This window comes from Palaemon carinicauda, chromosome 37, assembly GCF_036898095.1.
Source record: "Palaemon carinicauda isolate YSFRI2023 chromosome 37, ASM3689809v2, whole genome shotgun sequence".
Taxonomy (NCBI): Eukaryota; Metazoa; Arthropoda; class Malacostraca; order Decapoda; family Palaemonidae; genus Palaemon; species Palaemon carinicauda.
This window is the reverse complement of record NC_090761.1, coordinates 18,072,320-18,089,206: the sequence shown is the minus strand read 5'-3', so window position 1 is coordinate 18,089,206 and position 16,887 is coordinate 18,072,320. Positions and strand designations below refer to the sequence as shown.

At 43.0% G+C, this 16,887-nt stretch overlaps 1 protein-coding gene across 6 annotated transcripts in view; it reads right to left on the bottom strand.

The window, feature by feature from the left end:
• LOC137629476 (E3 ubiquitin-protein ligase TRIM37-like) overlaps positions 1 to 16,887 on the bottom strand; it is a 110,052-nt gene that overhangs the window by 72,057 nt on the left and 21,108 nt on the right. For all 6 annotated transcript variants that reach the window (XM_068360801.1, XM_068360805.1, XM_068360802.1 and 3 more), the window contains exons 4-6: positions 15,917 to 16,125; positions 8,259 to 8,366; positions 496 to 619 (exon numbers count right to left, since the gene is read on the bottom strand). In XM_068360801.1, coding sequence (XP_068216902.1) covers positions 496 to 619; positions 8,259 to 8,366; positions 15,917 to 16,125 — 441 coding nt within the window. The remainder of the gene's footprint in view (positions 1 to 495; positions 620 to 8,258; positions 8,367 to 15,916; positions 16,126 to 16,887) is intronic.

The following is a 16,887-nucleotide window of genomic DNA, read 5'->3' as shown; positions in this document are numbered from 1 at the left end:
AATTTCTTGAATAGAAACCGAAAACTGGAGCAAAGTGAAAATTTAAGAAGTTAAGACAGCCATGAGGGGAGATTACTACTATAGGACTAAGTGTGTATGACTAAAATTAGTAGATCTGGGAGCAAAGGGAACACAGCATGGAACATTTAGTGACACCTACAGTGTGCTAAATAAAGCACACAGTAGTACTAAAACTAAGAGGGATATCTACCCAATAAAGATCCATGAGGGTCAACTTACTTTATTCTATTACAGGTTTAATGCCATTAGCTATTTCTAAAAGAGAGAGAGAGAGAGAGAGAGAGAGAGAGAGAGAGAGAGAGAGAGAGAGAGAGAGAGAGAGAGAGAGAGAGAGAGAGAATGTGTGTGTGTGTGTGTGTGTGTGTGTGTGTGTGTGTGTGTGTGTGTGTGTGTGTGTGTGTGTGTGTGTGTCATAAACATGCAAAGGTTTAAGAATTTTATTCCTCAAACACTAATAGGTCTGTAAATAATTACCTTTAGCCTCCATGACAAGCCATTAACATGTAAAGGTGGCGAATAAACTGGGTCAGCTTTGTGCTGAAGTTGCGAAAAATTATTCATAACGAAAGTACTGCTGTCATACTGAGGGACGATTTCACTGTAAAGAAATGATTGATATTGGCAACACTGTCAAAATGTTTTCTAAGGTTTCTAACATTTCTATCTGCTAAAGTAATGAATTAGTGTATTTTACCCACTTCAAATAAATTTTTTATAAAAACCCATTGATCATATACAGCCTGTATTACAGCAGCAATGTCCAGAAGCACACCAATTCAAACATCCTAGAGAGAGCAAGAGGAGAGCTAGGAGTGGTAATATGCACATGTGATCCCCTAAACAATTTGACAATTGTAGTAATGCAGCATGATGGGATAGGAGGATCATAAAGAATCTGCAACAAGTTTGAACTTCTCAAGTTCCAACAATTCAACAGACAGATTAGGAAAATCCTTCCACAATTTGGTCACAGCTGGAATAAAGCTTTTAGAATACCGTGTAATACAGTATTGAGCCCTCTGATGGAGTAGGCAAGAGTACTAGAAAGTATAGTAAAGGAAAATTTAAATGCAAAGGATGCTCAGGATTGTGAAAAACTTATGCAACATTCACAAAAGAACTAACTGAATGACAGTGCAAGATTACAGATCACAGATAAGGAATTTAATAAACAGCAAGTATTTGTCCAACACATTACAGAACAATATTCAAAACGTAACAGAATTAAAAAATTTAAGCATTTCCTTGGGATAGATTATTACAAAAAATCTTAGAAGACTTAATGGACAAGCATCACGCTTGTTTTCCAGGAAAAAACCCAATTATAGATTGCATTCCTGTAGTCCCTGTGTTGGTTATCAACATTTACTCTACAGTATAGTAAATTTGTTGAAAAATGTTATTTTTATTAATAAAATAAATTTTTGAATATACTTACCCGGTGATTATATAAGCTGCAACTCTGTTGCTCGACAGAAAACTCTACGTTCAAAATACGCCAGCGATCGCTATGCAGGTAGGGGGTGTACATCAACAGCGCCATCTGTCGAGCAGGTACTCAGTACTCAATGTAAACACAGAAACAATTTTCTCCTCGGTCCACTGGGTCTCTATTGGGGAGGAAGGGAGGGTCCTTTAATATATAATCACCGGGTAAGTATATTCAAAAATTTATTTTATTAATAAAAATAACATTTTTCAATATTAAACTTAGCCGGTGATTACATAAGCTGATTCACACCCAGGGGGGTGGGTAGAGACCAGCATTACTTGTTTACATTATTATGAGCTAAGTATTTTGTATTTCATTTTAGCAGTTATTCAAAATAACAAACATAAAATAAATAAGTACCTGGTAAGGAAGTCGACTTGAACAATTACTCTGCCTTTTTAAGTACGTCTTCCTTACGGAGCCTCGCGATCCTCTTAGGATGCTGAGCGACCCCTAGGATCTGAAGTATCAAGGGTTGCAACCCATACAACAGGACCTCATCAAAACCTCTAATCTAGGCGCTTCTCAAGAAATGACTTTGACCACCCGCCAAATCAAGTAGGATGCGAAAGGCTTCTTAGCCTTCCGGACAACCCAAAAACATTAATAAAACATTTCAAGAGAAAGATTAAAAAGGTTATGGAATTAGAGAATTGAAGTGGTTGAGCCCTCACCCACTACTGCACTCGTTGCTACGAATGGTCCCAGAGTGTAGCAGTTCTCGTAAAGAGACTGGACATTCTTAAGATAAAAAGACGCGAACAATGACTTGCTTTTCCAATAGGTTGCGTCGATTATACTTTGCAGAGATCTATTTTGTTTAAAGGCCACGGAAGTTGCGACAGCTCTAACTTCGTGTGTCCTTACCTTCAGCAAAGCTTGGTCTTCCTCATTCAGATGGGAATGAGCTTTTCGTATTAACAGTCTGATAAAATAGGATAAAGCATTCTTTGACATGGGCAAAGATGGTTTCTTAACTGAACACCATAAAGCTTCAGACGGGCCTCGTAAAGGTTTTTAAATAGAACTTAAGAGCTCTTATAGGACATAAGACTCTTTCTAGTTCATTTCCAACCATACGATAAGTTTGGAATATCGAACGATATTGGCCAAGGCCGAGAAGGCAGCTCGTGTTTGGCTAGAAAACCAAGTTGTAGAACATGTAGCCGTTTCGGATGAGAATCCGATGTTCTTGCTGAAGGCATGAATCTCACTGACTCTTTTAGCTGTGGCTAAGCATACCAGGAAAAGAGTCTTTAAGGTGAGATCTTTCAGGGAGGCTGATTGTAGCGGTTCGAACCTGTCTGACATAAGGAATCTTAGTACCACGTCTAAATTCCAACCAGGTGTAACCAAACGACGCTCCTTCGTGGTCTCAAAAGACTTAAGGAGGTCCTGTAGATCTTTATTGTTGGAAAGATCTAAGCCTCTGTGACGGAAGACTGATGCCAACATGCTTCTGTAACCCTTGATAGTGGGAGCTGAAAGAGATCGTTCTTTCCTCAGATATAAGAGGAAGTCAGCTATTTGAGTTACAGAGGTACTGGTCGAGGATACGGATACTGACTTGCACCAGTTTCGGAAGATTTCCCACTTCGATTGGTAGACTCTAAGGGTGGATGTTCTCCTTGCTCTAGCAATCGCTCTGGCTGCCTCCTTCGAAAAGCCTCTAGCTCTCGAGAGTCTTTCGATAGTCTGAAGGCAGTCAGACGAAGAGCGTGGAGGCCTTGGTGTACCTTCTTTACGCGTGGCTGACGTAGAAGGTCCACCCTTAGGGGAAGTGTTCTGGGAACGTCTACTAGCCATCGAAGTACCTCGGTGAACCATTCTCTCGCGGGCCAGAGGGAAGCAACTAGCGTCAACCTTGTCCCTTCGTGAGAGGCGAACTTCTGCAGTACCTTGTTGACAATCTTGAACGGAGGGAATGCATATAGATCTAGATGTGACCAATCTAGTAGAAAGGCATCTATATGAACTGCTGCTGGGTCCGGGATTGGTGAGCAAAATATTGGGAGCCTCTTGGTCATCGAGGTTGCAAAGAGATCTATGGTTGGCTGGCCCCAGGTGGCCCAAAGTCTCTTGCATACATCCTTGTGGAGGGTCCATTCTGTTGGAATTATTTGTCCCTTCCGACTGAGACAATCTGCCATGACATTCAAGTTGCCTTGGATGAACCTCGTTACTAGTGATATGTCTGGACCTTTTGACCAGGTGAGGAGGTCCCTTGCGATCTCGTACAATGTCAGAGAGTAGGTCCCTCCTTGCTTGGAGATGTACGCCAAAGCCGTGGTGTTGTCCGAGTTCACCTCCACCACTTTGCCTTGAAGGAGAGACCTGAAGCTTTTCCAGGTCAGACGTACTGCCAGTAGCTCCTTGCAGTTGAAATGCATTGTCCTTTGACTCGAGTTCCATAATCCCGCATTCCCGACCGTCTAATGTCGCACCCCAGCCTACGTCCGATGCGTCCGAGAAGAGAACGTGGTTAGGAGTCTGAACAGTCAGGGGAAGACCCTCTCTAAGGTTGATATAGTCCTTTCACCAAGTCAGACAAGACTTTATCTTTCCGGAAACCGGGATCGAGACCGCTTCTAGCGTCTTGTCCTTTTTCCAGTGAAAAGCTAGATGGTATAGAAGAGGACGGAGGTGTAGTCTTCCTAGTGACACAAATTGATCCATGGATGACAGTGTCCCTACCAGACTCATCCACAGCCTGACTGGGCAGCGTTCCTTCTTCAGCATCTTCTGGATGGATAGCAGGGCTGGGGGCTGATCGTCTTGTTCAGCAACGTCCTCATCAGAGGGTTCCTCATCCAAAACTGATGAGGAAACGGCAACGGAGTGGGCAACGTCTGACTCGCTGAATCCGGTCGCACTGGTGGATGCGTGACGGAGCCGGACGCAATATCATGAAACTGCTGCACAGTCTGTGAACTGTCAACAACCATGGGTGCGCGAGGAAGTACAGCGTCAACCCGAAACTGTCTAGACTGTCTGGGTTGTGCAGTCAACACCCTACCGGGTTGCTGAGGTTGACGCACTGCGTCACAACAAGTCACCTCTGCTGGTTGTTGAACGTCCTGAACGTCAACAACCACCTCCGAGCGTCGCTTAACGTCAACGTGCGACTGGCAACCCACACTGGGTCGCATCGGTGGAGGAACCACCTCAACTGGCAGACGCGAGAAGGTTACCTCAGCGTCAACAGGGCGCACAACCGACCGGTTGGAAGGTTGTTGGCCAGAAGGAGGAACCACCTCAACTGGCAGACGCGAGTAGGTTACCTCAGCGTCAACAGGGCGCACAACCAACCGGTTGGAAGGTTGTTGGCCAGAAGGTTCTTCTCCGCATTTAAGTCCTCTATCAAGGACGCAAGCTTGGACTGCATGTCTTGCAGCAAAGCCCATTTAGGGTCTACGGGAGCAGGTGTGGCAACAGACGGGGTTAGCGACTGAGGCGGAACCATTTACCATCCCTGAAAGCCTTGTTATGTGTGACATAATAGTACAGCAAAACTTCAAAGGCTCGACAAAAGTTGAGAAGTTGACCTGTAAACAACTTGGAGCGTCTCCTGGCTAGGCGCCAGGGCGAGTCTACCAGAATTGAGAAGTCTATCTGGGCAGAGGCATGAACTCCCAAGCCGAGAACTTCTCTCGTGTCCTATCAGACTCTCGCTCTAAAAGCCAGTTTAAAAGAAGGGAAATCAAAGGCTGTATCCCTAAAACTCCTCCTGGTGCAAAAACCAGTCGCCTAGCCAACGTAACGCTCTCTAGGAGAGCGAGAGAGCACTAGCTTAAAAACAACGGCTTCGAAGTAGCTAGGCCTAGTGTAAGTTCTGACGTTTAGGCGAACGAAGAGCAGCAGTTACAAGATCCGGACGAAGATCCTTAAAAAATCATCATGATTTAATTAATGATGATTTAATTAAAGTCCATAGGAGGCTAAGCAGCTTAAGGCTCCTCTCCAAATGACAGAGTCCTCAAGGGAATATCAGTAGGAGGGAGAACAGCACTTTCTCATCTACAGGAACCTTGTCCGATAAAAGCTAAGTTACCTCAGTGAGTCTCTCACTGGTGCATTAGTAGCAGACCAGAAGGCAACGTCATGTAACTGCTTGACAGTCTGTGAACTGTCAACAACTGAACTGTCAACCACAACAGGTGCGTGAGGACATACAGTGTTCACTCGAGACTGCTTTGACTGTCTATACTGAGCAGTCAAAACAACTCTAGAATGCGGAGGTTGACGCACCGCGTCAAAACAAAACAATTTAGACTGTTGTTGTACCTCGCGAACGTCAACGGAAGGTTCCGTGCGTTACTGAACGTCAACATGCGGCTGGCAGGGTACACTGGAACGCATGGGTGGCGGGACTCTCTCAGCTGGAGTGCGGCAGAAGGTTGCCTCAGCGTCCACAGGACGCACAACCGTGGTTGGTTGTAGGCTAGAGGTTGGTGCAGTGTCAACCTTCTCCGCACGAAAGTCCCGCATCAATGACGTTAACTGAGACTGCATGGTCTGCAGCAAAGACCACTTAGGGTCTACAGGAGCAGGTGCGGCAACAGACGGTGTGACTGCCTGATGCGGTACCGCTTTGCCTCTCTTAGGAGGTGAGCAGTCGTCGGAAGACTGCAGCGAGTCCGAACTGACCCAGTGGCTACAACTGGGCCGTTGGACTTGCGCGGAAGGGACCGACTTGCGCTTAATAAGCTGCGAGACCTTGGTCCATGGTTTCTTACGAGAAACCTCTTCCGCAGACGAGAAAAAAAAAATGGGCTCTCTCGTCTTTGTGTGGGTGGGGCGATCTTGGGTAGATACGCCCGAAACCACGGAGGGAAACGTCTGTTCGTTGATCAAGGCCTGACGAACCCATAAGTCGTTCGACATTACTTCTCCCCTGGGCTTGGGAGCTTGCAAGAGGTCCCGGACTAGGTGAACGACAGGCACGAACAGACGAACCCTCGGACGCAACACTGTAACACTTTGAGCATATCACTTTATCACTTCGATTTTCTGTTTTGCACTTATTTCACTGAAATCGAAACTTTTACTGATTTCTACCTGAAACACGCAATTCTACCCTCATTAAAAGGTAGTAATTGCGAAATCAGTCGTATAATGCTCATTAATACTAGCAAAAAACAGAAAACATATATAAAGATAAAAAATTCAGTGGCTGGGAAAGAGACTAAACACTAGTTCAAATAAACTACGTTTACAATCTCTCACCGCACATAGCCTGGGGACAAGAATAAAACCCTAGAAACGTTTTACCTTCTTCCCCGTACAGCGACTACGGACGAGAGTAACACGAGAAAAACGTTACCCGCTTGAACGGAACGTTTTCTCTCCTCTCTCTCCCTCCGTCTCTATCTCTCTCTCTCTTTCTCTCTTGATTTCGCACCTAAGAGAAGAGCCCAATTATATATCGTCAAAAAAAAACGTTATTTGACTAAAGGAAAAAAACTGAAAGGTTTTCCAAATAAAAAGTTCCTTTAAATTAGAATTTAAAACATTAAAGCTAAGAAAGAATGAACAAAACGTCAGAATCGATTTACTCTTACTGCAAAGTGAAACCGTGATACACTCTCTCTCTATCGTAACGATAGAGCGCATGTTGAACGTCCTGAACGTCAACAACTGCGTAGTCTAAAAAACTAAACGTTAGTTCATCTTTGAAAACAGTACGAAGACTATCAAAGAAATTCTTTCATAAAACATTAAATTTAAAAAGTTTTAAATTCTTTAAAGGCTAAATACGATATAACGGGCTCAACGTTGATTAACTTCGGTTCCAAGTTAGGACCGCCTACTATCAGGAAAGGTCGCATATAAACAAAACATAAAAATTATCTTTATATGTTTATAATAAATGGAAAGTTAATCGAAGAGGCCTAATAAAGGCGGAGAGATATAAAATATATAGATCTATAACGTGTTAAGCAAAATTACTAAAAACCTAAACACACTTCCGTCTAAGGGAAGGGTCGGCCATTTAAAAGTGAAAGAGAGTCCATACTCTCTTTGTCACCCTAATTAAATCTATCCAAAACGAGTTCAAGTTTTGAGATGAAGATAAAACACCTGAATAGCGAAAGCTCAAAACTAGAATAGTGTACTTCACCAAATAGTTGTGAAAACAAATCCAGTTAGTAACAGCGTATTAGTAGGTCTTGCCGGTAGCCCGACAGAGAGAAAATTGGTTCTGTGTTTACATTGAGTACTGAGTACCTGCTCGACAGATGGCGCTGTTGATGTACACCCCCTACCTGCATAGCGATCGCTGGCGTATTTTGAACGTAGAGTTTTCTGTCGAGCAACAGAGTTGCAGCTTATATAATCACCGGCTAAGTTTAATATTGAAAATTCAATAATACTAAACTAAAAAGTCCACCAACTCTCATCTAAGTTGGTAAACAAGGCATCATATAGCAAAGTCAAAACTAACAGACCATTTTGCTATGATGTAAATTATAAAATATTCCAGTGAATTTATGCATATTACTTCTTATTTTTTGTCATGTCACTTTCTCGGTTAAGTACTAGTTCTTAACATCCATAGACAGCTTAAATTGGCTCAAAAATATATCTATAGACTATCATCAAAACCAAAAACAAAAACCATGTACTGTACTGTATTTCAGTTATAAAAAAAGAATAAGGATAAAAAAAAATTATATATATTTCATAACAGCTAAAAGTCCGTGGCATCTTCAGTCACTGAAAAAACCATTAACCTGCTCCTCACCTCTGAAAATCAGCTGGAACAGGTGCAGTAACAAAAGAGGCCATGGGTTTCTTATTAACTGGCATGATCATAGAGTGAAGATCTGGAGAGCGTTGGATCAACTCTGACCTGAAAATAAAATATGCACTCTTGATGATCAAAAATAATCATTAGTTGATCTATTGCTAAAACTTGCATCCCAATTACAGTCGATCTTTTACGGAATATTTTAACTCTGGAGAATAAGAACAAGTAATAGAATCTAACTCCAGTCCTTAACAAGAAAAGTCAAGAGTTGTTCTCAAATAGCACACACTATAAAACCCATTAAGTTTAAATATTTACTGTAATTTGTAACTTCTTTAAAAACCATTGTAAAAGTATGCTGTATACTAAGATAAAGAGCCTTCGAGAACGCTTTCTCTTTTACAGATACTGTACAGTATAGGAAATTTCATCATTGGTAGATATATTTATCATAACCACAGTAAAAACTAGCTAAGCTAAAAAGACCAAATATACAAGGAAGATTCAGATAAGTTTAAAGACATTTTGATAAAAAATAACCAAAGCCTGGCATTCCGAGAAAATAAGTAAAACCAATGAGGATTTATTTAATTTACAATACATAATGATATTCCTAAAATATTGAAAAATGTTATTTTCATTAGTAAAATAAATTTTTGAATATACTTACCCGATAATCATGTAGCTGTCAACTCCGTTGCCCGACAGAATTCTACGGAAGGGATACGCCAGCGATCGCTATACAAGAGGGGGGTGTACTCACAAGCGCCACCTGTGGCCAGGTACTGCAGTACTTCTTGTTGACACCACTTCAATTTTTCCTCGGTCCACTGGTTCTATGGGGAGGAAGGGTGGGTCAATTAAATCATGATTATCGGGTAAGTATATTCAAAAATTTATTTTACTAATGAAAATAACATTTTTCAATATTAAACTTACCCGATAATCATGTAGCTGATTCACACCCAGGGAGGTGGGTGAAAACCAGTGTACATGTATATCAAGAAGCTAAGTATCCCGTATTTCATATTATCAGTTATTCAAAATAACAATGAAATTACAAGTACCTGGTAAGGAAGTCGACTTGAGCCATTACTCTGCCTTAAATAAGTTCGTCTTCCTTACTGAGCGCAGCGTTCCTCTTAGGAGGCTGAACAACTCTAAGGTGCTGAAGTATCAAGGGCTGCAACCCATACTAAAGGACCTCATCACAACCTTTAACCTCGGCGCTTCTCAAGAAAGAATTGACCACCCGCCAAATCAACAAGGATGTGGAAGGCTTCTTAGCCGACCGTACAACCCATAAAAAGTATTCAAGAGAAAGGTTAAAAGGTTATGGGATTATGGGAATGTAGTGGCTGAGCCCTCGCCTACTACTGCATTCGTTGCTACGAATGGTCCCAGGGTGTAGCAGTACTCGTAAAGAGACTGGACATCTTTGAGATAGAATGATGCGAACACTGACTTGCTTCTCCAATAGGTTGCATCCATAACACTCTGCAGAGAATGGCTCTGTTTGAAGGCCACTGAAGTAGCCACAGCTCTCACTTCATGTGTCCTTACCTTCAACAAAGCAAGGTCTTCTTCCTTCAGATGAGAATGTGCTTCTCTAATCAGAAGCCTGAATAGTAAGAAACTGAGTTCTTAGAACTTGGAAAAGAAGGTTTCTTGATAGCACACCATAAGGCTTCTGATTGTCCTCGTAAAGGTTAAGACCTTTTTAGATAGTACCTAAGAGCTCTAACTGGGCAAAGTACTCTCTCCAGTTCATTCCCCACCAAGTTGGACAGGCTTGGGATCTCGAACGACTTAGGCCAAGGACGTGAAGGAAGCTCGTTTAGCAAAAACCGAGCTGCAAGGAACATGTAGCCGTTTCAGATGTGAAAACAATGATCCTGCTGAAGGTGTGGATCTCACTTACTCTTTTAGCTGTTGTCAAGCACACGAGGAAAAGAGTATTTAATATGAGGTCCTAAAAAGAGGCTGATTGGAGAGGTTCAAATCTTGATGACATAAGGAACCTTAGGACCACGTCTAGATTCCAGCCTGGAGTGGACAACCGACGTTCCTTTGAGGTCTCAAAAGACCTAGGGAGGTCCTGTAGATCTTTGTTGGTGGAAAGATCCAAGCCTCTGTGGCGGAAAACCGCTGCCAACATACTTCTGTAACCCTTGATCGTAGGAGCTGAAAGGGATCTTACTTTCCTTAGATATAACAGGAAGTCAGCAATCTGGGTTACAGTGGTACTGGTTGAGGAAACTGCATTGGTCTTGTACCAGCTACGGAAGACTTCCCCTTGAGACTGATAGATTCTGAGAGTGGATGTTCTCCTTGCTTTGGCAATCGATCTGGCTGCCTCCTTCGAAAAGCCCCTAGCTCTTGAGAGTCTTTCGAAAGTCTGAAGGCAGTCAGACGAAGAGCGTGGAGGTTTGGGTGTACCTTCTTTACGTGAGGTAGACGTAGAAGGTTCACTCCTAGAGGAAGAGTCCTGGGAATGTCGACCAGCCATTGCAGTACCTCTAAGAACCATTCTCTCGCGGGCCAGAGCGGAGCCAACCAACGTCAGCCGTGTCCCTTTGCGGGAGGAGAACTTCTGAAGTACCCTGTTGACAATCTTGAACGGCGGGAATGCATACAGGTCGAGATGGAACCAATCCAGCAGAAAAGCATCCACGTGAACTGCTGCTGGGTCTGGAATCGGAGAACAATACAACAGGAGTCTCTAGGTTATCGAGGTAGCGAACAGATCTATGGTTGGCTGACCCCACAGGGCCCAAAGTCTGCTGCAAACATTCTTGTGAAGGGTCCACTCTGTGGGGATGACCTGACCCTTCCGGCTGAGGTGATCTGCCATGACATTCATACCGCCCTGAATGAACCTCGTTACCAGCGTGAGCTTTCGATCTTTAGACCAGATGAGGAGGTCCCTTGCAATCTAGAACAACTTCACGAAAGAGTCCCTCCCTGCTTGAAGATGTAAGCCAGGGCTGTGGTGTTGTCAGAGTCCACCTCCACCACTTTGTTAAGCTGGAGGGACTTGAAGTTTATCAAGGCCAGAAGAACCGCCAACAACTCCTTGCAATTGATGTGAAGTGTCCTTTGTTCCTGATTCCATGTTCCCGAGCATTCCTGTCCGTCCAAAGTCGCACCCCAGCCCGTGTCTGATGCGTCCGAGAGGAGAAGGCGGTCGGGTTTCTGAACAGCCAAAGATAGACTTCCTTGAGAAGAAAGCTGTTCTTACACCACACGAGAGAAGACCTCCTCTCTTCGGAAACAGGAACTGAGACCGTCTCTAGCGTCATGTCCTTTATCCAGTGAGCAGCTAGATGATACTGAAGGGGGGGAGGTGGAGTCTCCCTAACACGATGAACAGGGCCAGCGATGAAAGTGTCCCTGTTAGACTCATCCACTACCTGACTGAGCATCGGTTCCTTCTCAGCATGCTCTGGATGCATTCTAGGGCTTGGAAGATCCTTGGGGCCGACGGAAAAGCCCGAAAAGCTCGACTCTGAAGATCCATACCCAGGGAGACAATGGTCTGGGATGGGACGAGCTGAGACTCCTCAAAATTGACCAGGAGGCCCAGTTCCTTGGTCAGATCCATAGTCCATCTGAGAATCTCCAGACAGCGACGACTTGTGGGAGCTCTTAAAAGCCAGTCGTCTGACGGAGCCGGACACAAGATCATGGTACTGCTGCACAGTCTGTGAACTGTCAACCATGGGGAAGCGAGGAAGTACAGTGACAACCCGAAGCTGTCTAGACTGTCTGGGTCGTACAGACAACTCCTTATCGGGTTGCTGAGGTTGCCGCACTGCGTCACAACAAGTCACTTCTGCTGGTTGTTGAACGTCTTCCCAGTGACACACTGACTCCGTAAACAAAAAAATCCCCTAACAAGGACTAAGCTTGGACTGCATGTCTTGCAACACAGCTCAAGGTGTATGGGAGCAGGTGTGGTAACAGACGGGGTTAGCGACTGAAGTGGAACCATTACCCTCCCTGGGAGCATGTTATGCTTAAAGAAAAGTCCATAGGAGGCTACGCAGCTAAAGGCTCCTCTCCAAATGACAGAGTCCTCAAGGGAATATCAGAAGGAGGGAGAAAAAGCACTTTCTCATCTACAGGGACCATATCCGAGAAAAGCTAAGTTCTCTCAGTGAGGGTTTCACTGGTGCAAAAGCAGCAGACTAGAAGGCAACGTTATGAAACTGCTTGACAGTCTAGTGAGTTGGCAACAACCAAAGATGTGTGACTGAGAAGCATGTGGTAAGGTATGCAGAGCATGTTGTATGCAGAGCATGCTGTATGTAGAGCATGCTGTAAGGTAAGCAGAGAGTGTTGCATGGCGTGTAACATTTCTCAGAAATTCCATGACCAGTGCTAGAGTGAGTAATATCGCATTACCGTCCATTGAAAGTGCACGTGCCGAGGGAATTGATTTAGACTGTTTTGTTGATGAATTTGATAGCCGGCATGATAATCGTAGAATTAAGCTACACTAAATGTACTATAATCTACTTCACCTCAGGAAAGGGAAACTCGCCCTGTTGGCAACACTGCATACTTCATGCATGCTTGCATGGGGTTTAATATCAACATAATATTACCTTACATTCATAACTCATGATTCATTTGTTTAGAAGATATTTTTGCCATATTTTGCGATTTGTTAAAAATATATTGCAAGGAATACATATATATTTTTATATAAGTAATACAAATAACCTCCATTATCATAATGTTTGTGTAGGCATACATGTATATGATTACAAATGCAAGTTATGAAAGTAAAGAGGTGTTATTATTGTCATTGTTATTCCCAAGTTGAATGGGAAGAAGCTCAAGTTGAGGAAAAAATGGCAGATGCATGCGTTGAGGTGGCTGACTCATAGCATGAGGTTGCTGCCTCAAGAGTTGCGCTTGCTGTAAGGGTTGCGGATGCGCAGTAGCAGGTTCCTGAGGAACGAGTTAAGGTTCCTGAGGTGTGAGCTGCGAGAGTTGAGGTAGCGGCTGCGCTTGAGACTCTTGCCTTGAGGAGGGTTTAGGTCGCTGCAGCGAGTGCTGAGGTGGCTGCCTCATTGATGGAAGAGGTTGTCGTACCTCAAGAGATTGTTGCCTCGCTGGTGGAACCGCAAGCGGAAGTGGAGGAAGTAAGGCATAAGACTCCTGCTCCCATTGCTGAGGTTGCCTTAAGGAAGGTTAAGGTTGCTGCACAACGCTGGTAACTGGCAACTCAGAACGCGGTAAGGTAGCCTGAGGAACCTCAACTTCGTACGCCTGGCAGACTGGACTGCGGTGAGGCGGAGCTCTCGCAGGAGGAGGCGGAGGTTGCTGCACACCGCTGGTAACTGGCAACTCAGAACGCGGTAAGGTAGCCTGAGGAACCTCAACTTCGTACGCCTGGCAGACTGGACTGCGGAGAGGCGGAGCGTTCGCAGGAGGAGGTGTAACCTTCTCAGCCTGAAACTCACGCATTAAGACCGCAACCTGCGACTGCATGGACTGCAGCAAAGTCGTCTTGGGATCAACAGACGATAAGGTCTGTTGAGGCAAAGCCTTAATAGAAGATGAGGTCTGTTGAGGCATCGCCTTACCTCTCTTAGGAGGTGTGCAGTCACCTAATGACTGAGGAGAGTCAGAGCTAACCCAATGACTGCATCCGGGTTGTTGAACTCTAACTTCGTACGTCTGGCATAGGTCTGGACTTTATGTTTAAGAGGTCTTGAGACCTGAGACCAGCGTTTTCTCCCCGAAATTTCTTCTGCAGACGAGCAAAATAAGGGCTCAATCGTCTGCGGGTGGGAGTGACGGTCTCTGTAAGACACGCCCGCAACCACCGAGGATACTTCTGTGCGCCGATCAAGGCCTGCCGAACCCTTTTGCCCTTCGACATTGCTTCTCCCCTGGGCTTGGGAGCTTGCAAGAGGTCCCGGACTGGGAGGACGACTGGCACGCACAGAAGTACCCTCACGCACAACACTGACACACTTTGCGCTAATCACTTATCACTTTTGATTTTCTGTTTGCACTTATTTCACTGAACTCGAAACTTTAAGTGGTTTGTACCTGAAACACGCAATTCTATCCTTTCTCAAAAGTTAGTAATTGCGAAAACAGAATTACAATGTAACAGAAAAATCTAATGAAAGATAAATAATTCAGTGGCTGGAAAGAGACTAAACACTAGATCAAATAAACTACGTTTAAAATCTCTCACCGCATAAAGCTTGAGAACAAGAAAAAAACTCTAGAAACGTTTACCTTCTTCCCCTAAAGAGACTAGGGAGAAGAGCAAAAACGATAACAACGTTACTCGCTTGAACGAAACGTTTATCCTCCTCTTTCTCCCTCCGTCTCTATCTCTCTCTCTCTCTCTCTCTCTCTCTTGACTTAGAACCTGAGAGAAGAGCCCAATCATATATATCGTTAAAACATATTATTGTTAAAGGAAAATATTTCCCAAAATGAAAAGTTCCTTTATTAGAATTAAAACCATTAAGTTAAGAAAGAATGAACAAAACGCTAGACACGGTTACTCTTACTGCAACGTGACACCGTGAAAATTCTCTCTCTATCGTAACGATAGAGCGCAAGTTGAACGTTCTGAACGTCAACAACTGCAGAGACAAAACAAAACGTTAGTTCAACTTTGAAAACAGTACGAGACTATCAATGAAATTCTTTCAAAAACATTAAAATAGCATAATATGTTAACAGGTAAAACCGAAATGACGGGCTCAATGTTAATTAACTTCGGTACCAAGAAAAGACCGCCTACTATTAGGAAAGGTCGAATATAAATAAATATAAAAATTAATTTTAATAAGTTTATAATAAAAGGAAGTTAATCGAAGAGGCCTATAAAAGGCGGAGAGATATAAAATAAATCTATAACTTTTGTTAAGCAAAATTAAGAAAGAGTGTCTATACTCCCTTAGACACCAACACTTCCGTCTAAGGGAAGGGTCGGCCATTTAAAGGTGAAAGAGAGTTCATACTCTCTTCGTCACCATAAATAATCAAATTAATTCCAAAAGTTAGCTAAGCTAATAATAAAACTTCCTGAATAGCGAAAGCTGAAATCTTAGAGCAATACTTCACCAAAAACCGTGAACAAGACTCCAAAATTATAAGCGTATCCATGAACGTCTTGCCGGAAGCACGACAGAGGAAAAATTGAAGTGGTGTCAACAAGAAGTACTGCAGTACCTGGCCACAGGTGGCGCTTGTGAGTACACCCCCCTCTTGTATAGCGATCGCTGGCGTATCCCTTCCGTAGAATTCTGTCGGGCAACGGAGTTGACAGCTACATGATTATCGGGTAAGTTTAATATTGAAAATTTGCCATGTGACTAAGCATCACATTAAAGCTCCGAGATTAAAATACTGCTAACATGACTACTCTTTTCTCTAAAAATAATACAGTACTGTACTAAATATAAATAATTAGCATCTATGTGTCTTTTGCCTATAAAACAGCAACTTTGTACCCTATTAACAGGATTTTGAATTCTAAACATAAAATGATGGTCTCAGAAGTTCAGGGTTAAAAAAACCTAATAATAATAATTGTGTGTTCTTTAAATATAAAATTAAAGAGGAATTATTTAAAAAAAAAAAACATGAAAACAATAAATATAACTTCTTACTTTGAACAAGTATGCAACTGATGCTCTATTTCCTGTAATAAGGATTCCAACTGTTCCGTTTCTTGAGTTAAGGAGTTCTTCTGTCCCATCAGCGTTAGCAGTTTCGATTTCAATTGCGAATCGAGTCGTGCAATCATAAGTTCCACTGCATTCCTGATTTCTCTCACTCGTTCGTCTTTGGCTGCTCGAACAGACTCTACATTTCTTTCCTGAAATTTCAAAAGTTCCCATTAGAAGAAATGAGAAATACATGACAATCAATATTTCTGTCCAAGTACTGTACTGTAATGACTAAATGAGACTTTTCAATAAACAAAAAAAATCTGATTTTTTTTTTCTTTAGCCTCTTTGAAATTATAGTAGGCCCAAACATTCATTGGGCAAGGTAATAACAACACATTTAAAATCCTTAAATATATGCTAAGCCTTTCAATGGCACTCCCAGATCCCTCTTTACCTTATATCTCTGTAAATAAAAAAATGCACCTTAGCTTTGAGGAGACATAAAAGCAACAGGATTCACAATGATATAATGTCAAATACAGAACAGCACTTTGGCTTTAAAGAAAAAGCAGCCATTATACAGGGGCTTAAAAGTTTAACACCAGCATACAACCGTCTCTTTCTGAGTGAGGATACCATAACGTGGTGAAAAGGTTTGTGTATCGCCATGATCAGCAAAAGGTAATGTCTCCCATCATCACCAACCCGCAGTGGACAGCATGGGGATTAAAATGGCTGGACCCTAGACATGACAAAGGATATGTTCGAGACCTTTGTCTTGCAGTTGACTAGGAAACAGCTGCATTTACTGTTGTATATAAACATATCAAGTCTCCTCAAGCTACTCTTTCCTTTCATATATGGCAACTGTGAATGCTGTCTTATATTTGCTCTTGTATAACGCAATGCTTTTAAAAGTCGATAGATTTTCTTCTTATTAAGGGGACCGTCTGCCATGTCTGCCATTT